At 41.9% G+C, this 26,287-nt stretch overlaps 1 protein-coding gene across 2 annotated transcripts in view; it reads right to left on the bottom strand.

The window, feature by feature from the left end:
• The window catches only part of cdh8 (cadherin 8), a 186,734-nt gene that overhangs the window by 6,483 nt on the left and 153,964 nt on the right, over window positions 1–26,287 (bottom strand). For both annotated transcript variants that reach the window (XM_061669995.1, XM_061669996.1), the window contains exons 6-9: window positions 21,524–21,777; window positions 6,872–7,008; window positions 3,908–4,029; window positions 3,183–3,300 (exon numbers count right to left, since the gene is read on the bottom strand). In XM_061669995.1, coding sequence (XP_061525979.1) covers window positions 3,183–3,300; window positions 3,908–4,029; window positions 6,872–7,008; window positions 21,524–21,777 — 631 coding nt within the window. The remainder of the gene's footprint in view (window positions 1–3,182; window positions 3,301–3,907; window positions 4,030–6,871; window positions 7,009–21,523; window positions 21,778–26,287) is intronic.

Genomic DNA, 26,287 nt, shown 5'->3' with positions numbered 1-26,287 from the left:
TTTTGAACCATGTTTTGAGAGAAGAGAGAGGCTTGTAAAAGAGCAGAACCTTCATGACTCACATTTGCTCCACTGTTGCATAGGTTACAATTTCACCAAATCTTTTTTTTTTTTTTACTTGTCAGCCTGCTATAAACTGGAAGCATGAGGTCATCTGAGCCAACCAGAAAACTGAAAAGAAAAGGCACAATAAAAAGGGCAGGCAAGGCTGTTTCCCTGCAGAGTGGCATACAGCCGCGGTGACTTGTCGCGCTGGCCCCTCACAGCACACCTTCGCCCAACGCCAGCATACTGACGACCTGCTGACGACCTGCTGAAAACCGAGGTGGGAAGAGCATATCAATGAGGTGCATATAAAGCAAATGGCGTTCAGTGTGTATAAATAACCCCGCAATCCAATTCTTGTGAGGGATGCGAGTCAGAATGGCCACCCCAAGTTTCTAGCTAGCAGATGCCGTGATATGGACCAGTCAGAGCCAAGCTGTTTTCCATATTTAAATTGGGGAAGATGAGTGATCCAATCAGAGCAAAGCTCCTTCCATGTCGCATAATAATGTGAAATCCGATTGACTCACATGCCAAGTGGAAGACCAACTGGAATAACTTGAAAAAAGACATTTTGATCATTTCCAACCAAAATTACCATGCAAACCCGATAAAAGGACATCAAAGATGATCAAAATTAAATATGAAAAAAAGTGATGGAAGGGGAATTTTAATACATTTATAAACTGATTCTATGTTCCGGTTTCCTCCCACATCCCAAAAACATGCGTAGTAGGTTGATTGAAGACTCTAAATTGCCCGTAGGTGTGAATGTGAGTGTGAATGGTTGTTTGTTTATATGTGCCCTGCGATTGGCTGGCGACCAGTTCAGGGTGTACCCCGCCTCTCGCCCGAAGATAGCTGTGATAGGGTGCAGCACGCCCGCGACCCTAGTGAGGATAAGCGGTACAGAAAATGGATGGATTCTCTGTCATATATACAGAGTAATAAAAACAATAATCATATGCAAGATAAAACAGTTACATTGAATAAAACGTTATCTAAATAATATGTTAAACGAGGATTGTTAAATTTGTTTTAAAATGACAATTTAATAACAGACAGTCAATAAGAGAAATATAATCTGATATATAAACAATATCAAAATACAAAACATGAATAATTACAATGAGTTATATACAGTAACATAGTATTTTAATAAAACAAATAATTAAATAACAAAATGAATAAACTAAAATAGGTAACAGTTAAAATAAATGCAAGGTACACCAAATAATATTGTAAAATAATAATGTGAGACAATAATGAAATGAAATACCCAGGAAACTAAATGTTTAAATTCATATATTAATTTTAATATTACTGTAATTATTAAAATCAAACTATATGTTATGGACTTCTTGGCCCATTAGGATTATGGTACATATGAATGGATGTCAGAGACAAAAGGGTGAGGTGCAAATTTCACAAGTTTATTCCTTCCTTTTTCTGAACTATATTCCTCATTATTTCCCTCTTTATACCCACTAACTAACATACCAATTTAAAAAATTCAATAAAGTTTTTTGGCGAGGGTAAAAAAAAATTTTTTTGCAACTACGACCTAGTTTTGATGGCCTCTCTGAGCCATCAGAGGCGGGCTGCAGTATGTTAGCCTGCAGCCTGTGTGTCCTAACAGAAAGCTGCTACCATATGAATAGATTTTCGCCCTGAAAACATTACACGTCATAGTGAACACAGCTTGTTCACCGCCACTTTGAACCAGCAGAAAGGAATAAAAAAAAATAGGACAAACATACAAATTCAAGAAAAAAACAAAACAAGCAATGAGCATATTATGTAGACAAATGTGGCGCCATCTGCCACAAGGTAGAGAGGAAGTCACCCTACATTGACCGGTCAAGCTAGCAGAAAGAATCCATTTGGATTTCATTCGTTTATCTTCGCTCACGATGCCCTGGTGTCCAACATCTGTTAAGTGGGAGGTGCTCTTCAACACACCTCATTGTGTCAAATTATATTCATCCATCCATCCATTTTCTGAGCCGCTTCTTCTCACTAGGGTTGCGGGCGTGCTGGAGCCTATCCCAGCTATCATCGGGCAGGAGGCGGGGTACACCCTGAACTGGTTGCCAGCCAATTGCAGGACACGTACAAACAAACAACCATTCGCACACACATTCACACCTACGGGCAATTTAGAGTCTCCAATTCATGCATGTTTTTAGGATGTGGGAGGAAACCGGAGTGCCCAGAGAAAACCCACGCAGGCACGGGGGGAACATGCGAACTCCACACAGGCGGGGCCGGGGATTGAACCCGGGTCCTCAGAACTGTGAGGCTGACGCTCTAACCAGTCATCCACCGTGCCGCCGTGTCAAATTATAATTTCAACCAATGTTTTTTGGGGGGAAAATTTGCTTTTAAAGTTGCACAAAATTTTAGATCAGAGCAAGGTATGAAATTATTAATTATGTGCTTGTGTTTTGCTTTTTATTTTGTGATACTCACTGTACATATTGTTTCTTGTTATCAAAAGTTAAGATGGACTGCTTTACTAGCTGGCACGGTGACCGATTGGTTAGCACATCTGCCTCACAGTTCTGAGGATCGGGGTTCAAATCCCTGCCTCGCCTGTGTGGAGTTTGCATGTTCTCCCCGTGCCTGCGTGGGTTTTCTCCGGGCACTCCGGTTTCCTCCGACTTCCCAAAAACATGCATGGTAGGTTAACTGAAGACTTTAAATTGCCCGTAGGTGTAAATATGATTGCAAATGGTTGTTTGTTTCTATGTGCCCTGCGATTGACTGGCGGCCAGTTCAGGGTGTCTTCTGCCTCTCGCCCGAAGATAGCTGGCCTAGGCTCCAGCACGCCCTCGACCCTAGTGAGGATAAATGGTACAGAAATGGATGGATGTGCGATATTGTTATTCTAAATTTTTTTCACCAACAAGAATACGATAATGTCACAAGGTTCAGGCGTATGGTGAACCACCACCTATTCATGAATACAGATTTTTTTCTGCAGAACCTATCCTCAGCTGTTGGCTAAAAAACTTAGATGGTGGCAAAGCCATTACTAATAGGGAAGTAGTAAATGGTATGGAACCTTTTTTATTTCTAAATCAAAAGATCCCCATGCACTATTGGGTTTTCATGGCTGGTTTTCATTTGCGCACCTTGGTTGTTCTTAATGGTGAAGTTGGGATTGTTGAGCATCTCGGGCACCAGGCGGTACTCAAAGTAATGGCCCTGGATCGGGTCGTCTCTGTCCACAGCGCTGACTGTTTGGATCACCTGTGTTTGGATTAAGAAAAAAAGGGGATAAATACTTATCACGCGAGATGGAATATTTGCTCTTCACCGCTCGGAGATTTGGATTCTTATCATCGAGGATCTGTCAGGTCTGGCTCGAGCATCTCGGCACAATCTGCTAATCTGCCATCAGCGTTCTTATCGGAGTCTCGGATTGATTGGGAATTAGAATTTGGGGGCCCGAGGGACGGTTTTGGCTCTTTTTCCCCCTTGTCCAATAAAAATGCATCCGACACATGTAGCTGCCCTGAATGAGGTCGATTGATGAGAAGGCAGGTGTGGGAATGCTAAGCACCAGTCTGAGACTTTTTTGGCAGGGCGATGCATTGTGCCATCTGGAGGAGGCCACATGAAAGACATTCTTGAATGACGATGTGCCGCGAGTAATCCTGACTACTTCGTACCCACCGCCCCACCCCCACCCTCTTCTTTTCCCCTCGCCAGACCCGCTACCTCCGATTTTCCTGGAGAAATAATTAAGGCAATAATTCACCATGGCCAATCATTAAGAGGGAGGAAAGTGGGAGAAAAGAGAGTGACGGATGGCTGCTTTGATGAACGAGCGTCTGTTTTTTTTCTTTTCCCTTACCTGTCCGGGTTTTCCATTTTCACACAAAAAGGCTTCATATTCGTTGGCGAACTCTGGGGCGTTGTCGTTTATGTCCATGACCCGGATCGCCACCACCGCCCGGGAGATCTGACTGTGGTTACCTAGGAGACGGATGGATGGATGGAAGACAGAAGATTCCGTCAGCAAAATACAAAAGAAGGCGGCGGGTGGATTAAAATCCCAGGTACATTACATGACCTAGTTTTAATTTCCTTTGTTTTTCCGTCTTTAGTTCTCTCTTCATTTCCGGAACTGATGGGAGGAACGCATGATCACCCACATCAATCCACCTTTCAGCGATGCAAAAACTCAAAAGACATAATTCAAAGTGCTTTTGAAACCCACCCCATGTTTAAAACATGAGGGTTAAAGGGAAGAAAAAAAAGCATATTAACGAGTCGTTGGTAACTGAGGTCTGAAAAGGTAATAAAAGGCATTTTAATTAGTCACTGCTACAGTAAGTGGTGCAAATGGAGACGTTGAAAGCTGTTGTGGATTAATGTTCCCCCTAAGAGGCCTCCGACACTTTGGACAATGAAGATGATGGAGCAAGGAAATCCTCACTCTTTTGTTTAAAAAACACATGCGAAAGTGAGATGAGACTGTAACCCAAGACTAACCCCAATCCTAAATCTAACTCTAAAACCTAAACCTCAGAACAGCGATTCCTAAACTGTGGTACACCTACACCTAACTCTAGCACAAGGATTCCTAAACGGTGATGCACCTTAACCTGCAAAGTGCCCCCTAACCCAGGAACAGGGATTCCCAATTTGTGGTACACCTCATCCTAAATAGAGCTGTTATAAAAGAAAGGTAATTAAAAAAACAAAAACAAAGCTAGTGGTCCAAGACTTTTGCCAAGTGCTGGACATTAGGTTAACATTGACCACTGCACCAAGAACAATTAGCATTTACACCGTACAGGCATTATAGCACACTCATTTGCTGAATTTTGATTGAATTAAAACAGCTCACAAGTCAATTTGCGCGAGAACATTAGCACGTATCAAGTAAACACTCTTTTTTAACAGACACGCCTTAGAGATTAAAGAACATCTGCAAACCACAAAAAAACTCACTGACGTGGTGGAAAATCTTTGCCGGCAGAGCTACAAACAGCTTTAGCCCATACGCAAGGCTTTTATTTGCATACAGATTGTTTCAGGGGGGCTGTATGTCGCGATAAAGCTTAATGTAGCCCTTAAAGCTACTGGAACAGAAATTTACACCGCTTGTAACTTGTCTGTCTCCACCTCCTCGCGCTTATTCAAAGGAGTTGCACGTTAATTGCCAGGCTGAACGAAAGCCTTCGCAATGTTTCTTCAAAGGGGGTTCGTCCCGCCGGCGTGAGGAATTGAACGTCTTGTTTTGATAAGCCACCACCACCGTTGTCTTGTCTGGCGGGTGTACATCTCGAGCCTGCCTGCTGGCTAAGTGACTGTGGGTTGCAGATAGTGGTGGCTTGCAACAACACCTCATTAATAGTTTGCAGGGATTAATGCCACTGCGGTGGTGGTGGGGTTGGGGGCGTGGGGGCAAAGGGTGCTGGGGGAATGCGGCAACTCTATGTATGAGGGGCTGAACAGAGGGTGGCTAGTAGTAATAGTGGTATTACATTTCTCTTAACAGGGATGCCACTAGCCCCCTTTCACACCAAATTCCCAGTAAAGTGGCAATTCTGAGGCATCACGGTAGAGCTGGCATTTATTCGCCTTTGTCTTTCAGCCAGAACAGAGTTGCCGGTACACATCTGACTAATCACATTCTATATTCCCTGAGTGCTGCTGTGGGGGGGACGAGTCACAAGTAGGAGTGGGGGTGGGTAGAGGGGTGTTCGTCCCTGCCCTTAATCCATCCATAACTGTCACGTTGCCAATTGAGCCTCTTCTTTACAGTTTACCGTTCTCCTCCTTACATTGCAATTCCACACAGGTCCCGCTGTTGATTCAGAATGGTGAATGCTGTAGAGGGCATATTACCTCCACCAAGCGCAAAGTGAGATGTATGTAGATGTTAAAAAAAGATGATAACCACTGTATAATATTAGCAACCAACTGAAACGCATCGTATAAGAAGTAAAACACCTCTAAGGATACTTTCTAGTGGCTTAGGTGACCAAAGATAGCAAACTGGCTCCAAAAAAAAAATCTATGATCTCTGATGTGAAGACTTCAATCTGTAAACTGTCCTGCTTACACATTGGCCATTCCCCACCACCCCCCACCTTTTTACCGACTTGCAGTCATGTGTGTATGGTACCGATCAATGTCCTTTGACAGAGGAAGACTTCAAGACTCCAAGCTTACAAATTATTGTACATCAACTTCACCGGAACTGAAATTAAATTCAATATGCAAATTCTCAACTATTCTTCATTTATTGACCTGTTTTACACAGATGATAACAAAGCAGGACATTAACACTCTTGTCCTGGAGAGTCAACCTCAGTAAAATTGTTGTTGAATTAAGAGTCAAACCGACATTTATTCACCTGTGCCTTTCACACAGAAGTGGGGCACATCTCCGTTCCCAGGTTTGTTCACTATTTCACACAACCACCGTCCTACTTCTGATACTGCTTCCGAAGGGTGTTGACTTCGCTCCATTTTGTGTTAGTACCTTTTTCGCAGAACAGCGACACAAATGAATTAAACATAGGACCTGCTGGAGATGGGTCACTGATGGTGTAGTGGTACACTCGCCTGACTTTGGTGCGGACAGTGTGGGTTCAGTCCCCACGCAGTGACTGTGAATATGAGTACAAATGGTTGTCCGTGTCTATATGTGCTCTGTGACTGACTGGCGACTAGTTCAGGGTGTAGTCCGGCTTTCGCCCGAAGTCAGCTGGTATAGGCTCCAGCGCCCCGTGACCCTAACCAGGATAAGCGGTGTTGAAAATGGATGGATCTGCTGGAGATAATTCCAGAGAACAGAACTTACGGACTTCGGTGGCAGTGACGGTGATGTTGTGCCACATGTCTGTCTCCCGGTCCAGCGGTTTGGCCAGCGTGATCTTGCCATCATCCACGTTGATGTTAAACTGCCTCTCCAGGTCCGTGTGCCGGTCGATAAAGTACCTGAGGAAAAAAAAAAAAGACATTTGAGCCAAAACACAGCAGCACGGGAGAAAGAATTCCACACAAATGCTCATTGAAGTTGTGAAAAAACTAATTATCGCCTAAGGAATAATTACACAAGCAGCAGGGGACATTAAAGATTACTCAGGTCTGACAGAAAACCCCAACCCACGCTGTGCCTGATCGAGGCAACACCCTCGACCCGTTTAAAAGACCATTTTTGCTTGTTGTGTCAGGAAAAGAGGTGTGGTGTTGTTAATCCTATTTGGGATCAGTGAACAATCAATGTCTCCAAAAGGAATGAGGACAGCACAAAAAATAATACACAAAAAAAAAAACACCTGACACATGCTTCATCGATCAACGTGAAATTTGGCAGCACTGTCCATCATGAGATGATGCAGAAAAAAATCTCAAGGACCCATGCCCTCCCTCCCCCCAAAATACCAAAAAACAGAAGGTCTGCCATTTTGCCTAAATGTGGCAGATTCCATGGCTCTTACAAGGGAATTGAGCCACATGTATTACTCCCAAGATTTAACAACATGCCTGAAAATCTATTTTGTAAGCACGCGTATCCTGGTGAAATTTAACGGAACACGACTGGCACAAAATTGGGTGGACGTATCGATCATAACAGGACGCACAGAAAGTAGGACCCATGCCCAATATTATCAGGGAGCCATTTTTCTTTCAAGCAGTCATTTTGGATGTATTGGTGGGCTTGTAGATGAACTCCACCATTGGAATTCCTCCAAATAAATCCCAATAAGATGCTTGTATCATAGACAATCAATTGCAAAGATTTGTTTGACAACGCAGTCTAATGTGGGCAGAGCATGCTGTCAATTTTTTAAGAACCCAACAGAACCACTCAAAAGTCACTAAGTAGCACCCCATGATACCAGTTTCACCAGCCGACGCAGGAACCATTGGATGTGTATATCGCTCAAACTTTGACTAACTCCTACAAGGGATTTTGAACAAATGAGCCCCAACAAGATAAGCCCCGATGAAATGAATAAGCCCCAATAAAAGTCTACACTCCAATGTTCAAATACCAGGTTTTTGTGATATAAAAAGACCAAGATAAATCATTTCAAAACATTTTCCAGCATTAATGTGACCTGTAAGTGGCAACAAATTCTCCCATACATTGGAAAATCTGTTATGGTCCAATGAAACCATGGTTGAACGTTTTGACCATGATGCTAAGAAGTACAGTATGTTTTTTGCAAACATGATAAAAGAACACCATATTGACAGTGAAGCACGTTCGTGGCAGCACCATGCTTTGGGCTGTTTTTCTTCTGCTGGGACTGCGGTCTTAGTCAAGGTGAAGGGGATTATGAACCATTCCACATACCAGTCAGTGTTAGCAGAAAACTCTCAAGCAGAGGCTCTTTAATGGTGGAAAGGTGCTGACTCCCATTTTATTATTATTAATTTTTCAATGACAACAAGGCAGCAGACAGCAGAGAAAAACAAAGCAAAAATAAAAACAAAATACATAGACAAGAAACTGTACAGTGTGATATAGTTATATAGTTACAAGATACACAAAATCTTAGCACATGGTGAAAAAAAACAGCCGAAAAAAAGGTGCAAATATCACGTTCAGAATCTCTGATGAACTTTTTAAACAATGATGTTGGGATGAATTAGTTGAGTTGTATTATTTGTTGCATTTGGGGCAGAAAATAGAAAAATATTGACCAAAAGTAGTGTGGACTTTGGGAACTAAGAGGTTAATATAATTGCTGGAATGAAGAGAGAGTGGTGGTATACAGTATGCATGGTGAGCAGAGAGCAAAGATAGGGTTGGCTCTTGGTATTCAGTGTTTTATACATAAATATGTACCAGTGAATTAGTGATTTAATTTGCAGGGGTTGTACTTGACCAAAGTACTTTTAGGGAATTATTGTAATTCGATAGTCATCAACTTTGAACCGTAAATAATAGTAGACAGATTGTAGACTCTAAATTCACTTATGTATCGTTTTCATAACTTTTGTTTACTGATTGGCTGGGAGAAATCCCATGGTTCTACAGCCTTATGGTGAGTTGTCCTGTCCATTCAGAATTTACCTTACTGTGGATAGTTCATTAAACTGTTAACATGTTTCCTTTTGTGACCTGCTGCCATTGTAAATTTTAAACAGTGCAATAAACATCCAGAAGCGGAAGCAGTCTGCTCTGAAAATGGACCGGCACATACAGTATAAGATTTTAATTTTTATTTTTTTTCCGCTCATCTCTGTGAAATTGCTCTTTCAATAATGGAAAACAGCGCGGCACCAATTCTCAGGGCGAGCCAACACACGCATGCACATATGCACGCACACAGCTAAAAAAAAAAACATGATTGGTCATTTCTGGTTTCACACATTTCGCTCACCGTTACATGTGACCGCCACAAACATCCCACTCAAGCGCGAATGCAAAAACTGCTAATATGCTAATTGCACTGTTTGTAGTTGTCAATCATCCATCCATTTCCAATCGAGAGAAACCTACTTAGGGTCATGGACAGGTCTGGACAATGGTGAAGAGGGCAATGGTGAATGGTGTAGTGATTGGTTTTCAGCTACTGTATGTAAAGTACACTACAGCATTCCCATAATCACCAAAAGCAGTCTACAGTCAGTGTAAATGCCTCACTCTTTCGCCAAACGTTTACTCTGTAAACAAATAAACCATAGCTCAGCCTCTGGCTAACAATATGCTAATTCACACTGTTCAAGCTGTTGCTGTTGCACTTGTGTGCTTGGTGAAAAGAAAAAACAAAAACTGACGCTACACTTTACTAAATCTGTTTAAGCTGTAATATTTGATTATTTATCATTTTATTTTACTGTACTTGTATACATTCATTTGTTTGTTACATGAAACCCTAACCCTGCTTTGAAACCCTATTTTGAAACCATAAGCCTTGCTTTAAACACTAATTTGAAACCCTAACCCTGGCTTGAAACCATAAACCAGGCTTGAAACCCTAATTTAAAGGCAAAATTTATAACCCTAATTTTGTCTTTAATCCATAAATTGAAATTCTAACCCTTGCTTGAAACCCAAACCCTGACTAAAAGTCTTATTTCAAACCCCAACCCTTTAAAGCCTTACTTTGGAACTCCAACACTTGATTGAAACCCAAATCCCAACCCTGGCTCAAACCCTAATTTGAAATCCTAACCATTGATTGAAACTCCTAAAGATGACTTGAAACCGTAACCCTGACTTAAAACTCTACCCCTGGCTTTAAACTCTAAATTGAAAGCCTAACCCTTGATTGAAACTCAACTTTCAAACTCTAAATCTTGATTGACACCCTACTTTTAATCCCTAAACCTAACTCTAAAACTAATTTAAAAGCCCTAACCTTGACTTGAAACCCAAATGTAACCCCTTACCGATTGATTAAAGCCCTACTTTGAAACCTCAACCCTGCCTTGAAACCCTCATTTGAAACTCTATTCCTATCTTAAACCCTAATTTGAAACCCTACGTTGAAACCCTCACCCTGGCAGGCTGCTTGAAGCAAGTGTGGATAGAGAATAAAATAAATAAAAGCAGTGGCCCAGATTCCAATTGTTGGATAGATGTAGCGAGCTGTGACATTTCCATATATTTCTTTTTTTTCTTTTACATGAACCGGTGTAAACTCCCCGAGACGCCAGGCAGGGGGAGACGTCCACCAGGACCGCCGAAGAAACTGCAACGCTCCCACCCCATCCTCTTCCCTTCCCTGGCCCCCCGCAAGAGCAGTTTTAAGACAGGCCGACAGCAGCAAACCACTTGGGAGCGCAGCAGTAGCAGCAGAATCTCTTCTCCAGTTTCTTGACAGCCTCACGCCTGAGCGATGAGACACACAGCTTGAAATGTTCTGCCACCTGTCACTCAAACTGACAGCTCGCTGTGAGAAAGAATTAAAAGCAAATAATAATAAAAAAAATCATATCCCGCTTTGCCTTTTTTCCCCAGAGAGTGTTGATGTGAAAGGCGAAGGTTTAACACTATAAGCGTGACCCCACTCTTAGTGGTTCGTCATCTTATAAAGGAACGTTCTGACTCATATTTCACGTGTTGTTTGTTTCATTTCGCTCCTCGTTGCTGTATAAGTCTCAACGGCAAAAAACCCTTGCGATCAGCCGTCAATCAAAGCATACAAAGCATCTTTGTGTACATTGTTACCTGCGCCGAGGAGCTTTTGTTTTGTAGTTGCTGTTTGTTTGGTTTTACCAGATACACGATCAACAACAACAGAAGCATTTTCAACATATTCAAACTTTGTGCATTTAGAATTAAGTCCCAAACAATTTTCTTTTAGTTTAATTAATTAATTAAATAAATAAACATACGGCCATACTACCCTGAGAATGCCCGATCTTGTTTGATCTGAGCAGGGTCGGGCCTGGTCAGTACTTGCATGGGAGACTGCATGGGAGTACCAGGTGCCATAAGCATTAATTGAAAACTCTAAATTGCCTGTAGTTGTGAATATGCGTGCGAATGGTTGCATGTTTATATGTGCCCTGCGATTGGCTGGCGACCAGTTCACGGTGTACGAAGGTAGCTGGGGTAGGCTCCAGCACGCCCACGACCCTAGTTAGGAGAAGCGGTACAGAAAATGGATGGATGGATAATTAAATAAAAATAAATACAACCACATTAAAAAACAACAACTTGCTTTACTTTTTCATTTAGTTTTTAAAAATCTTGAATAAAATTTGTTTTTTTCAAATCAGTTACATTTTTTAAAGTAAAATAAAGGTTATTAAATTAAAACTAACAGCAATGTTGTTATTTAAAAAACACATTAAATTAACAATACCGTAAATATTTGTTTAGTTGTTTTCATAAAATTTAATAAACATTACTTTTTCAGTTTATCTAAAGTAAATGTAATTAAATATCTTCATTTTAATGTAATTAATCACATTTAAATATAGATTCTTTTTCAGTTTAATCATTTAAATGTAATAATAATATTTGTTTCCCTCAGTAATGTACAGCACCCCATATTGACAGAAAAAAACTTTTAATTTATGCAGATTTATTAAAAAAGAAAAACTGAAATATCACACAGCCATAAGTATTCAGACCCTTTGCTGTGACACTCATATATTTAACTCGGGTGCTGTCCATTTCTTCTGATCATCCTTGAGATGGTTCTACACCTTCACTGGAGTTTGATTATACTGATTGGACATGTTTAGGAAAGCCACACACCTGTCGAAAGAAGACCTTACAGCTCACACTGCATGTCGGAGCAAATGAGCATCATGAGGTCAAAGTAACAGCCTGAAGAGCTCAGAGAGAGAATTGTGGCAAGCCACAGTTCTGGCCAAGGTTACAAAAAATATTCTGCTGCACTTAAGGTTCCTAAGAGCACAGTGGCTTCCATAATCCTTAAATGGAAGACATTTGGGATGACCAGAACCCTTCTTAGAGCTGTCCGTCCGGCCAAACTGAGCAATCGGGGGAGAAGAGCCTGGGTGAGAGAGGTAAAGAAGAACCCAAAGATCACTGTGGCTGAGCTCCAGAGATGCACTCGGGAGATGGGATAAAGTTCTAGAAAGTCAACCATCACTGCATCCCTCCACCAGTCGGGGCTTTATGGCAGAGTGGCCCGACGGAAGCCTCTCGTCAGTGCAAGACACATGAAAGCCCGCATGGAGTTTGCTAAAAAAACACCTGAAGGACTCCAAGATGGTGAGAAATAAGATTCTCTGGTCTGATGAGACCAAGATAGAACTTTTTGGCCTTAATTCTAAGAGGTGTGTGGGGAGAAAAACAGGCACTGCTCATCACCTGTCCAAAAAACCTTCTCCAGAGTGCTCAGGACCTCAGACTGGGCCGAAGGTTGACTTTCGAACAAGACAATGACCCTAAGCACACAGCTAAAATAACAAAGGAGTGGCTTCAGAACAACTCCGTGAGTGTTCTTGAATGGCCCAGCCAGAGCCCTGACTTAAACCCAACTGAGCATCTCTGATGCGAACAACTGCTGCAACCTTAAGTGCCTCTGATTAACCCCAAATAAAGTTCAGGTGTTCTAGTAGGCTTTTGCTGACATTTATTTTGCTTTCTCGCAAAAGCCTGATTTTTTTGTGCTAAGACTGACTCTATTTTGGGCACTGGTAGAGTCGTGCCTTTCACGCAGACAGCACATGTTAGATTCCCGGTCAGTGCACCAATTCCAAGTCAGAGTCCGTCCCAAGCCTGGATAAAAATTGGTGGGTTGTGTCAGGAAACAAATCATGCGAGTTACACTACGCTCACTCTGATCCTTGGTTTCATCAGTCTGCATTTGTGGCTGCTCGTCTCCCTACCCGCTGCTGCTGTCTTTAGCTTGTTCAACCTGCTGTTGCTGGCAGTGCTGTCACAGACGTGGAGACTACAACAGTTCTTCAAACAGACATATCAATGATTTTTGCACATTTTGTAGCATCTAAGATGACATTCTTCACTTTCACACTTCTTTTTGTTTTTCCGCATTCTAAAACGCTACTGTGAAACAAGCAGTGTGTGTCTGGCTGTGTGACAACCGGACCCCGCAAGAAATGGGTGGGGCCGCTTTCGTCCTATATCCTGATTGGTTCAGTCTACCGTCTAGATTAAGGATGGAGTAGTGGGCCGTCCCTCTAAATTGTGGGCCGGTCTCCTAGGAAAAAAAGGGGAAGAAAAAAAAAAAAACAGCATCGCAATGTGCCCGTTGGGCCCGATGGCCCGAGTCCACCCCTGTGTGACTGATACCTCTAAACAATTCGATCTTGCCGATGCTGTGCAAGCTCTCTGTGGACCATGCCTTGTGCTCTCAGGTGTGACTACAAAAATGTCAGGCAAAGCTTACTAGAACATTTTAACTTTATTTTGGGTTTATCAGAGGCACTTGGAAGTGGAAGGTGTTCGCTGACTCCCATTTAACATGAGTTTGAATGTGATTATTTAATTCTGAACACAACCACATTCCCAGTTATAATAGGGTGTGCACACTTGTGAAACCACATTATCAAGTTTTTTTTATTTGTACTCTCCTAAAAATATTTATTTTTTTTCAATTAAGTTATATAAGTCACATTAATAGTTTTGAAATGATGTATCTTGGTCTGTTTTTTTATGTCACAAAAACCTGGCAAGTAAACGGGTGTGTAGACTTTGTATATCCACTACAAAGGGGTAAAAATATTTAAAACAATTGGAAATACCTCCATCCATTCTCGATCCCGCTTATCCTGTTAAGGGTCACAGAGCGCTGGAGCCTATCCCAGCTGACTTCAGGCACAAGGCAGACTACACCCTGAACTGGTCGCCAGTCAGTCACAGGGAAACCACTCGCACTCACATTGTCACTGGGGCGTAATTGAACCCACGCCAAAGTCAGGCCAATGTACCGCTACACCATCATTGGCTAATGGGAACACAGTACATGCTTTTGATGCTATCTACTCGTAGTCAGAAGAGTCAGTACTGAGTACCATCCATCACTGTCCAGTGAAAAACACACATCTCCTTCCCTCATTGAAATACTTGTGATAGATGCTAAACAAGTGACCAGTGAATTATTAATAATTGTTCCTTTATATTTTTGTTTCCGCTGACGTCAACAACAGCGAGTTTGACACTGTCGCTGTTTGTTATTAAGTCACTTCTTATGTACCAGCTCATATTACAAATATCACACAAAGATATTTATTGCCCATGTAATAACTTTTCAGCTCAGTGGGTTCCCAAAGGCAGCATGTCAGCTCACGCTCTTAAATAAATATTCTCACTTGTCTAAAGTCAAATAAAATATTCTCAAAGCTTATCACAGCCGCCATATTTGCGAATCGAGCGCAGTCACGGCTCCCCTCCCAAAATCGCGTCAGGCAGCTGGCGAGATGTCACGTTGCGTCTTATTTGTGATCACTCACGTAGGAATAACGGAGCCTCAGCGGCGATTGATGCATGGCGGAGGAGGAGAACCTGGGAGAATTTCATGGAGTGCACCTGAAACATTGTTGTTTGGATGCATTAAGCCAGGCTGAGGGCGTGTGCGCGCACGCAAGTCCACTGAGTGGCTTTTCGCCCGGGTGCTGCAACACTGAAAGCCTCTCTGAGGGGTTCGAGAGGGTCCGTGCAGCGATGGCAGATGGAAAATGGCATGCAGGTTGATCGTTTACACATTAATCAAGAAGAATAGTTAACGTTATGGGAAGGGTTGAAAACGTCTTCAGTGTTAACAGAAATGTACGTTTGCTTCACTGAAGACGAAATTAAATTTTTACATAAATATGTACATACTGTAAGTTAGCTTCATAGAAGACTAAAATGTATTTGAAGCTTAGAGAAAAAAATGTGTGTATCATTCATTCTTTCCATTTTCAACTTGGAATCAAAAATCAAAAAATTAAATAGTGACTGATTATCCTGTCATTTGATTTTAAACAAACACAAAAAAACAAAAATGACAGGTTTTTCATTATTAAATTTTAGACCCAGATCAATAATAATAATAATAATAAAATAAAATAAAAAAAAAAACATGCCAAAGGACAGTTTTATTTTTTTATGTGGTCGTGTTCACGCGACCCAGAATTTTCGTAATGAGCATAAGCAAAGATATGCTAGCTTGTTAGCTGTCACAATCAGTCTGGACCATGACCACAATACGTCATATGATTTATCAGCCATATTATAACATGGACAAGTATGCATTGTTCAGAAGAACAAAATGTGTGACTTTCAAGAACAAGAAGACAGGCCAACAGCTTTCACTGCTGTTTGTTTGTGGGATCCCATTGATTTCAACTCATTGATGTCCACACATGGATTAGTAAACTTGGGGAAAATCATTTCAACAACATTGCTATTTTCATTCTTTTTTTCAACCATTGTGTATACGCGAGTAACTGTGTGTTTTGTCTTGGTTGACTGATTGTGGTATCTAAGAAGCTAACATATATTGACTAATGCTTGTTACCAAACTACTGGGTCACATAAACAAACCAAATAAATATTAAATTTAAACTCAGTTCTGTGGCTAAAATGTCTGATGAAATAATATGTACAGTAAATAAAGCCCAGTACACGTAAATATAATTGGCCTGTTTTTGTGACGATTTTGCCCCTTCCCGTAAAGGCACGTCAAACGCTAGACCAGTGGTGGGCAAACTACGTCCACGGGCCACATCAGGCCTATTGATCATTTCAATCTTGCCCGACAAAGATTGGTGCAGAATCGCCCAAATCATATCAAAATCATGACTACATTCATTTGACCTTGTCCTGTAATGCAGAGTGGTTCCACCATGTTGTGCTGTAATGCCCAGTGGTTCCACCAGGTTGTCCTGTAATGCCCAGTGGGTCCACCAGGTAGCGCAGTATGTACAGTGATACATTGACTTGACTTTGGCTGTTCTGTTTTTACTCTGGTACTGCTCTGGACCCGGGCGGCACAGTGGACGACTGTTTAGAGCATCTGCCTCACAGTTCTGAGGACCGGGGTTCAATCCCCGGCCCCGCCTGTGTAGAGTTTGCATGTTCTCCCTGTGCCTGCGTGGGTTTTCTCCGGGCACTCCGGTATCCTCCCATGTCCCAAAAACATGCATGGTAGGTTAATTGACAACTCTAAATTACCCGTAGGTGTGAATGTGAGTGGGAATGGTTGTTTGTTTGTATGCGCCCTGCGATTGGCTGGCAACCAGTTCAGGGTGTACCCCGCCGCCCCCCCGATGATATCTGGGATAGGCTCCAGCATGCCCGCGACCCTAGTGTGGAGAAGCGGCTCAGAAAATGGATGGATGGGATGGATGCTCTGAACCCTTCTTCAACCATGAGTTGGCCAAAGAAAAGAAAAGTCGACAATGAGTGCAGAGTGTTTAATATAGAATGGGCTACTAAATACATTTTCATTGAAGTCTGGTCAAAGGCTGTATGTCTAATTTGAAACCATTGCGGTTTTAGAGGAATATAACATCAGCCGTCACTTTTCTACCAAGCATGCTGATTACGCAAACAGCCAATCAACGCAGGAACTGATGGCTATGGCTCAGCGGTTAAAATCAAGCTTGCCGGCTCAGCAAAACACCTTTATCTGACAAACTGCCATCCAGGATTCAGTCACACAAGACCCTGAAAAAGCGCCACAGGAGCTGCAGATGGAACTGATTGATCTCCAATGTGATACTGTCTTAAAAGAGAAGTTCAACTCTCAAACTGGATGAGTTTTATATTTCATTAAGCACAGACTAATTTCCAAAAATCCGGAAGATGGCACAGAGGATGCTGGGGTGTTTGCCTCTACATACAGTGTGTGTGTGAATAGACCTTTAGTGTGATGAACACCAACAAAACAACCTACAGATCCCAGCTGAGTGACGAACACCTCAGATGTGTTCTGAGAATTGCCGCAACAAAACTAACACCAGACTTAGATGCACTGGCAAAACAAAATTGATCAACAAAACAAAACTGTTCCCACTAAAAGTAAATCTAAGTATTAACCCCACAATGCCTTTTTTTTTTATATATATGTAAGCATCTGGCCCTGGCTTGGCCCGCCTGTCAAATTTTAAAAGTCAATGTGGCCCCTGAGCCAAAATGTTTGCCCACCCCTGCGCTAGACAATAAGTCTTATGAGTCTTATAAAATTATCCTATAAAATTGCCCTTAGGTCTGATGTGTGTTAAGAGTTGGTTCGTCCCGATCTTAGGGTCCAAAACCGGTCGAAGCGTACAATCTTAAATAATTAACGTGTTCAATAATTATAACCAAAACTCTTCGTCTGTGGGGAACACTGATGCCCTGAATTGTGACGTGAATAGAATGTAGCCAATCAAAGATGCGCCCAAGACGGAAGACTCCGGAAGCGACTGTAAATGAAAACAAAAAGGTCTTACCCAATGTCATTTTATGTGTACAAGTGGGTTCCTCAGACAGAAAGAAGCATATCCCAAAGCAAGTCATTTTTTGAGAATTTTGAGAAACTATTTTACAAGGCTCTCAACTGCAGCAAACACCGCGAACACTCGTGAAACATCGGCGGAATCCGGACTTCTTCAGTTTTGTGAGATTACGTGTGATCAAGCAAGACTTTGAGATTGGCGGTGCAACAAAATCTTTATGTGTGTAATATTAGTGCCAACCATACAATTTAATAATAAACATAGGAATACTCTACCAGTGTCAATTAAAAGTGAGCAGTAATACCTTTATAAAGAAAGACCTTTTGATAACATCTTGCAGTGGATCTGATTAGATTGTGCATGTGTATCCATTTTTAATATTCTAAAATGTAATTTTGCTCAATAACACACAATTATTCAAGGAAACATCAATCCATCCATCCATTTTCTGAGCCGCTTCTCCTCACTAGGGTCGCGGGCGTGCTGGAGCCTATCCCAGCTATCATCGGGCAGGAGGCGGGGTACACCCTGAACTGGTTGCCAGCCAATCACAGGGCACATACAAACAAACAACCATTCACACTCACATTCACACCTATAGGCAATTTAGAGTTGTCAATTAACCTACCATGCATGTTTTTGGGACATGGGAGGAAACCGGAGTGCCCGGAGAAAACCCACGCAGGCACGGGGAGAACATGCAAACTTCACACAGGCGGGGCCGGGGATTGAACCCCGGTCCTCAGAACTGTGAGGCTGACGCTCTAACCAGTCGTTCACCGTGCCGCTTCAAGGAAACAAAATAAGTGTATTAAAGAAAGTGAGAATCCAGGAGCCAAAAACAACAAAATAATGCACTACATTTTGTGTGTGGGGGGGACGCGCCTGATTTTCCGCTACTGTCAGCGCTTATTATCAGCCATAATAGAATTCATTCCTTCGTGGCTTCTCTCTGCATTAATTAGAACACAGAGTACTTGTGATTGTAAGAGACATAATACCATTGAGGCATCAATCTTTTGTCAGCTTGTGTGAAAGCACTAAGATCTTGGGAAACTACACAATGATAACACAGACTAGCATACTTGGATTCAATAGGATTCCATCAAGCTTAAATAGCAACTGTACATTACGTAAAATACTGTGTTTAAGGGTGATGAATCGCGATGAAACCTCAGAGGGTTTCATGTGAAACTTCACAAAGAGACTGCCAGACAACTGTCATAATGTTATCATCATCATTATCATTGACAAACAACTGTCACCTTTTGACCTCAAAGACAAGAGAAGTTGTTTACCGCTCTCCAAAGAAAAGTGTGCAAATTTATAAGCACTATATGTTTTATTTATAGCCAACGAAGAAGCAAAAGAAGTGGAGTAAAAACAGGAATTTTATACACAAAGGGGAGGTAGTGTCAGAGCCATGGGGGGTGGGTGGGGTTAGTGTTAGGGGAGGGGGCTTTTGCGGGCAGAGACCCCCGTCCCCCCCACCCCCCCATCAAATGATTGACTGTCCTCTGTCTCCCTGCAGTGTAGCCTTTTAATGGCAAACTTTTTTTTTTTTTCATTTGTGTAAATCTTTTTATTTAAGTCACTAACAGTGAAATACAGATAAAAACGTATCCAAAGAAAACAAAAAATATTGATCATTTGCAAATGGTCACGTCACATACTGTCTGGAGACATGCATCTGATGGCGATGCAAAGTGTAAAGTCAGCTGACTGCTTTCAAACTGGGCCAAACATTTTGCGCTACCACGGCAATGTGCAAGGCCACTCTAAGAAATGTGTTCTCAGACCACAGGTGCACAATACTCCATGAAATAAAAGACCCAGTTAGAAAAGCTGGCATTTAAGAGAGACGGAACCTGTAAATGCACAACCGAGGAAAGACGTCGTTGCATATGGAAAAATCGCCTCCTACAACTCTTCTAAAGCTAAGCGATGTTTTTAATTTACCTTACAATGACTGCAGTGGTATGCCTGTTTGTAACGCTTAATGTTGAATACGTGTGTACGTGTGTGTGTGTGTGAGAGAGAGAGAGAGAGAGACGTGTCACACCCACACCTACCAAACATAAAAATGGAATAAAACTCTAATTTTACACAGTTAAGCATCACCCATCTCTCTAGTGTAGGCAAATGTTGGTTTAAGTAGGACAAACTCTCTGGGTTTTGTTTCTCTGAAAATGAGCAAATTGAATGAAAATTGCCAAAGTTCACCCCAAATGGTCGCTTTGAACCAAAATGAAAGACTTCTTGAGTCTTTTTGGGTATGCCTTATTAAGACGTTTTATTCGGTTTTACTCATGACAGACATGCCTACCACATTTTATTTAGGTATAAGGGTTTTAATAAAAGTGGCTTCAGGGCAGAATTTTCCCAAAAATGTGGCATGGTATGGCACGGTGAAAGACTGTTTAGCACATCTGCCTCACAGTTCTGGGGACTGGGGTTCAAATCCCGGCCCCACCTGTGTGGAGTTTGCATGTTCTCCCCAATTTATTTCACGTAAGAATGGCATCACAAAACTATTTCAGGAAGGCCTTTGCACTGCATGTTCGTACCCTAAAGTAGGGAGCGTCGTGGGAACAAAATAATGATTTTTCCAAGATAGGTAGGTGAGCATGAATTGGAAAATTGCTAATTCACTAAACTGGATAACTGTTTCCACCTGGCGTGCTGTAAAGCCGGGCCATCAATAAAATAGGGCGAACGAACCCAAAGGATGAATTTTTATTTTTTTTTATTACCAGGGGAGAAACATCGTACAACCTCCATACCTGGCTATCTCATCATCAACATGAGGATGCCACCATGCATGCAGAACAGGAAAAAGTCCAATGCCGTTTTCCTTTCACCCAATCTATGAAAGGCAGCCCACCCGCCATGCAATTACAGTACACACAACCTGATGAGCATCGTGTCCTGGAAAAAAGTTGCCAGGGGAATTAATGAAATGCCACGACTGATGGAAGAGGGAGAAAAATTGCCTGTATAACCTATCGTCAAGGTGCCCTTGTCATCGTCATGGGTGAGAAGTTACGGCAGCTTCTACTCATAATCTACTTTTTCGCCGCCGTTTCCTACGTTTGTGGAAATTAGAGTGATCCTTAAGTGGTACCAGCTGAAAGGTCGCACGGATGAAGACATTTAATTGCCTCTGTGTCAAACTTTTTTTTTTTTTTTTTTTTTTATTAAAACAACTTAGACCCTGAAAATAGATGTCTGCCTTGTCTTGGAAGTTACTGCAAGGACGATGCGCTGTGAGCGGCCACGGCAAGCGAGACGCTCAGGTCCCCCTTTTTTGAGGTTCTACTTATGATAGGCATGTCTGCCAAATGCCATTTTTCCAAGTTAAACTGACTTCAAGGGCTGAAGTCGTTTTTGAAGAAAATGATCAAAATGCCTTTCAAAAATTGCATATTCAAACAAAAATGGCAGACTTCCTGTGTCTTTTCAGGCATGACTTTTTTTGAAGGCCTATGTATAAGAGGCATGTCTGCTTATTGCTTTGTGAAACTGGTTGTGAGGGATACATTTTTCAAAAGAAGCCAACCAGGGTCCCATTGGACCCCAATGGTTAAACTTAAATGCTCTGCTTAGCCTTCACAGGCTGGCTTACCTGACTTGACTCCCGCTGGAGTCTGGGTCCCTGGCACCGACTGTGCCGATGACTGTGTTGACGGGTGCGTTCTCATTGACCTCTAGCGTGTAGACGGACTTGGAGAACATGGGCGGCTCGTCAGCGTCCTCCACGACGATCTTGACCGTGGCAGTGTCCTTGAAAGGCCCCCCAACGCTGCCACCAGGGTCTGACTGCACATTGGTGGCCTCCACTTTGAGCGTGTACGACCTCCTGCTTTCAAAGTCTAATGCCTACAAGCAAACAAAACTGGAATAGTCACAAAATGTGATGCGTTCATTAAAACATCTTTTTTGAAGTTTCCCATTATAGTTTTCTTTAAGTGGCCCAATTGTAACAAAATAGGAATTATGAAAATAAACACACAAGCTAATGTTAACTTAGTTCAGTCTCTGTTTTGCTGCAGAGGTCCGTTTTCTTGATAACCTTAGTTTCCGCTTGGATAAAATTGTCAGTTACCTTCAAGACTCTTTTGAAGGGCCCCAAAGTTAATTAAAGCCGGTGGTATCATTTGTGGATAAATTACAGAGAAATTACATAATTAGGGACGCATGCTAATGTTAGCTTAGCTTGCACAGTTTCTGCTTCGCTACTATTTTGTAAGGCGCCCCTAGTATCCTCAACAATAAAATTTGTGTCACAAACCTGTTGCCTGTATTACCTATTTTCAGGGTGCCCTTGTCATTGTGATGGTTGAGAAGTTGCGGCAGCTTCTACTCATCATTTTTTGTCACGGTTTCCTACGTTTGTGGAAATGAGAGTGATCCTTAAGTAGTACCAGCTGAAAGGTCACACGGATGAAGATATTTAATTGCCTCAGTGTCAAACATTTTTTTTATTAAAACAACTTAGAGCCTGAAAATAGATGTCTCTGCCTTGTCTTGGAAGTTACTGTTACTGAAGTTCCTTCAGTGCCTTTGCTTGTTAGCATGACTTGTTCTGTGTGATGCGTTCAACACACCGCGGTTTTCACCGTTTCCCGCAGTTATATTTTGACGTCCTCCAGACCGAGGTGAGGAGAACCAATTGTATTATTTGCGGATGTATACCCAGGAATTAAAAAAATAACACACATGGTAGCTTTAGCTTAGCTTCTGCAGTATCTACTTTGCTTCAGTAGTTCGTTCTCAGAAGAGCATTCGAATATACACATTTAGAAATGACAATTGCTAAGATTATCTTACCATACTGCTGTGACTTAAATCTAGCAGCATTATACTCCCAGTCTTGGCTACAGCGGTCTGTTTTCTCAGTGCCCTTAGTCTCTTGGATAAAACTGTATCAGAGACGTAAATACAGTCGATATAATAGAGAAGAGTTTCCTCCACTGTCGTCGTTCATTAGCGCTACTTGTTCCACGCGATAGTTACCTATCTTTATATAAACCTTTCATAGGGCATACACTGACTGAAAAGTGTTGCCCAGATGTTCCTTTTGCGGTAGTAATTACTTAAAATCAGTCATTGATTATTGTTCTGTCAGAGCACATAATTGATTTACATTTGCATCTGTCAGGCTTTGTCATGTTACTTATCAAAAAATGACCCTTTTTTAGGCAGAGCAATTTCTCTAGGAATCTCTGTATTTACGCTCTCACTGTCAATCACATGATTAGCACGCTGGTACGCTGGCCGGCTAACACAAAATCAATAACGTCAAGCGCTCTGCGGAGCCTATCGAAAAAACTCTCCAAAGTGAAGTCAACAGGTTTTGTCCAGGGCTTGTCGTCATATGAGCAAGTTTGAGATTAAGAAATGTTAACTCGTTTCTTATTTTTAAAAGGAAAAAGAAGAAAAAAGTTTTACTTCTGGTGGAACAGTGGGCGACTGGTTAGCACATCCGCCTTACAGTTACGGGTTCAAATCCGGCCACCCCTGTGTGGAGTTTCTTAATATTGGTATTACAACTATTTCTAGTACAATGACTACTACTGCTACTACTACTTTTGGAAGCCCCGAAAGCCTCTTGGAGCTTCGTTCCTCCACGGTCTGAGGAGCTATTTGGAACACTTTCATCCTCGTCATCTTTCTCTCCCTCTGATCCCTCCACATGTAGTAAAAGAGAGAGAGACCCCCAGCCAGCGGATAACACTGTAATTCAAAGGTTAGCGATGGGAAACGGGCCTGTGTGAGGCTGTGCATGGATGGTCAAAGTGATTATATGGAAATGAACAGAGGTGAAGACTTTTTTGAAGACTTTCATTCACCGAGCCAAATATTGCTTCCACACTTCAAGACGGCCTGGTAAAATATATATGAAAGCCACAGAAAAAAGTCACTGATATACTATGGTGAGATAATCGTATAGTGGAGTGCAAACCTCCAGAATAGTGTCAGCTGAAATGAAGTCACAGTTCATAATATTAGGTCCAGCTTGTAAATTTTTTTTTGCTTTCTTTTCTCTCTTTATTCATTTCCAAGGTCTGCAAACAGGTTCCAACATGTGATGCTGTTGTCTTTAGTTTTTGAGTTTTTGTTATGCCCACTCTTCTTTCCTTGTTTATCCCCAGGTCCTCTTTTGTTATTGCTTTTTACTCTCCCTTCTCTTCCAGGTTATCACCAGGGTTGCCCCACCCCCTCCAGCAAGCAGGTTACATGAAAACTCGGAGGAAGATGACCCTGAGATGAGGGAAAGTCTGATCATTCCATTCCAAAGAGCTGGGGAAGAGTAATTCCGACTCAGTTACCTAGGTAACTCACTCTGTGAACCTAACCTGCTCGCTAGCACTTTAGGTATGCTCAATTCTGACTTTCTATGTGTCTCTTCCCACCTGAAGCAAAAATGCCTTGTCTGTTTCTCCTTCACAATTAAATCTAAAATCATATGCTGGTATTCCTTTTCTAATTTCTGTCAAAACTATTGTTTTTCATACTGAGTCAACACGGTGGATTTGTGCTGACGTTGGTGCAAATTCTGTGCAATGACATGTCCGCCGGTGAAACAAGCCACCGTCACACTAAAATGGCTGTTATGGTGTAAAAAAAATTGTTCCACAGGATTGATGTTGAAATAATTTATCTAAACATATTTTGTTTTATCAAATCATAGCACGACGAGCATTTATCAAGAGTCACACATATTTTTTGCATTAAGTCGATTTTCCTAAAAATGGGATTAAATGTCGAGTCATCCATTCATTTTCTGTACCGCTTATCCTCACAAGGGTCACGGGCGTGATGGAGCCTATACCAGGTATCTTTGTGCGAGATGTGGGGTACACCCTGAACTGGGCGCCAGCCAATCGCAGGGCATATATAAACAAACAACCATTCACACCTACGGGCTATTTAGAGTCTTCAATCAACTGACCATGCGTGTTTTTGGGATGTGGGAGGAAAAATCATTTTCAACTATTTCTTTTGACCTCATCTGCAAATGACCTGGCCCATGTGTCCATTTTTAAAATCCAATGTAGCCCTTGAGCACAAAATGTTTGCTCCCCCCATGCAGCCTGATTGGATGTCTTTTTGGCTTCCAAATGTCATGTGGATGGGACACATCATGCATATCCCATTTTATTTACTGTATCTTCATATAGACTGTTACATTTGGGTCTACAAATCAGTGACACAAATCTGAAAATACAATTGTGTTCAATAAAAATGTGTTAAATGTTGACTTAATATTTACTTTATTAATAAATGTCCATTAGAATAAATACAATTAATGCATTGAAACTCCGCATTCACTCGTGCATCGATTGCGTCTCTTTCCTTCACTTCTGCAGCAGTGTGACTTGCTTTGTTTTTTTCCAGGAATATATATTCATTTTTTTTTAGGAATATATTTTCATATCACTAAACGCCTTCATTAGCGCCTCAAATTAAGTTATGTAAGAAAAAGTTATGTAAGAAACTATCTAGTTCTATCTGTTTCCATGGTGAATCCATATATCGGGGCTCCATTGATGATGTCTTTTGGTTGTGGCTGTGAACGAGCTTAGCTCAAGGTGAGCGTGCTTCCACTTGATTGAAGTAATTCAGATCAGCAGTTCTGGACCTGAATGATCCCACTTTTTGAGTTCAGGGAAGGTCAAGTCATAACTCAGGTTTAGATTAAGAGCATTTTGAACCCGTTTGCTGGAATACACCCCGGATTCTAACGTGTTGTTGCTGTTTGTGTCGTGTGTGTGTGTGTGTGTGCGTGTGTTCCAGGTTTTGTCTTCCTCTCTCTCGTTTCTCACACACCTGCTCCTGTGAGCATCTTCACCACCTGTGCCTCGTTCATACCTAATTACCGATTGTATTTAACCTCGTGTCTCATTCCCACTCGTTGCCAGTTCGTTGTACCTTGTCGTCACGTTCCAGCATTCCTTGTCACAGACTCACAGTAAGACTTTGACCCTGTTCCGATTATCGACCTTGCCTCTTTGCCTCATGTTCTTGGATAGTGTTGCCCTTCTTGGATTGCCTGCCCGTGTACCGACCTATGCCCGTCTATTAAACCTCTCTTTTTGGAAACTGTCCATTTGTTTTGGAGTCTTGCATTTTTGGGTCCTAGCCTCTGTTCCGTTCATGACAGAACGAACTGGCCATAACATGGACCCAGCAGACTCAGACCCGGTGCACAAAGCCCTTCAAGCGCAGGGTCAACGCCTCTCGAAGCAGGATGAGCAGCTTGCTGCTCTCCACCTTCATCTAGAGGGACTGTCAAGGCATCAGGACAATATGATGAGACAGGTGGCCTCACAGTTTGAACTTCTTATGAAAATTATCCAAGAAAAGGAACCAGTTGGCACCACAC

This window comes from Phycodurus eques, chromosome 2, assembly GCF_024500275.1.
Source record: "Phycodurus eques isolate BA_2022a chromosome 2, UOR_Pequ_1.1, whole genome shotgun sequence".
Lineage (NCBI taxonomy): Eukaryota > Metazoa > Chordata > Actinopteri > Syngnathiformes > Syngnathidae > Phycodurus > Phycodurus eques.
Note: the sequence above shows the minus strand (reverse complement) of the source record. Positions and strands in the feature narration are given on the sequence as shown.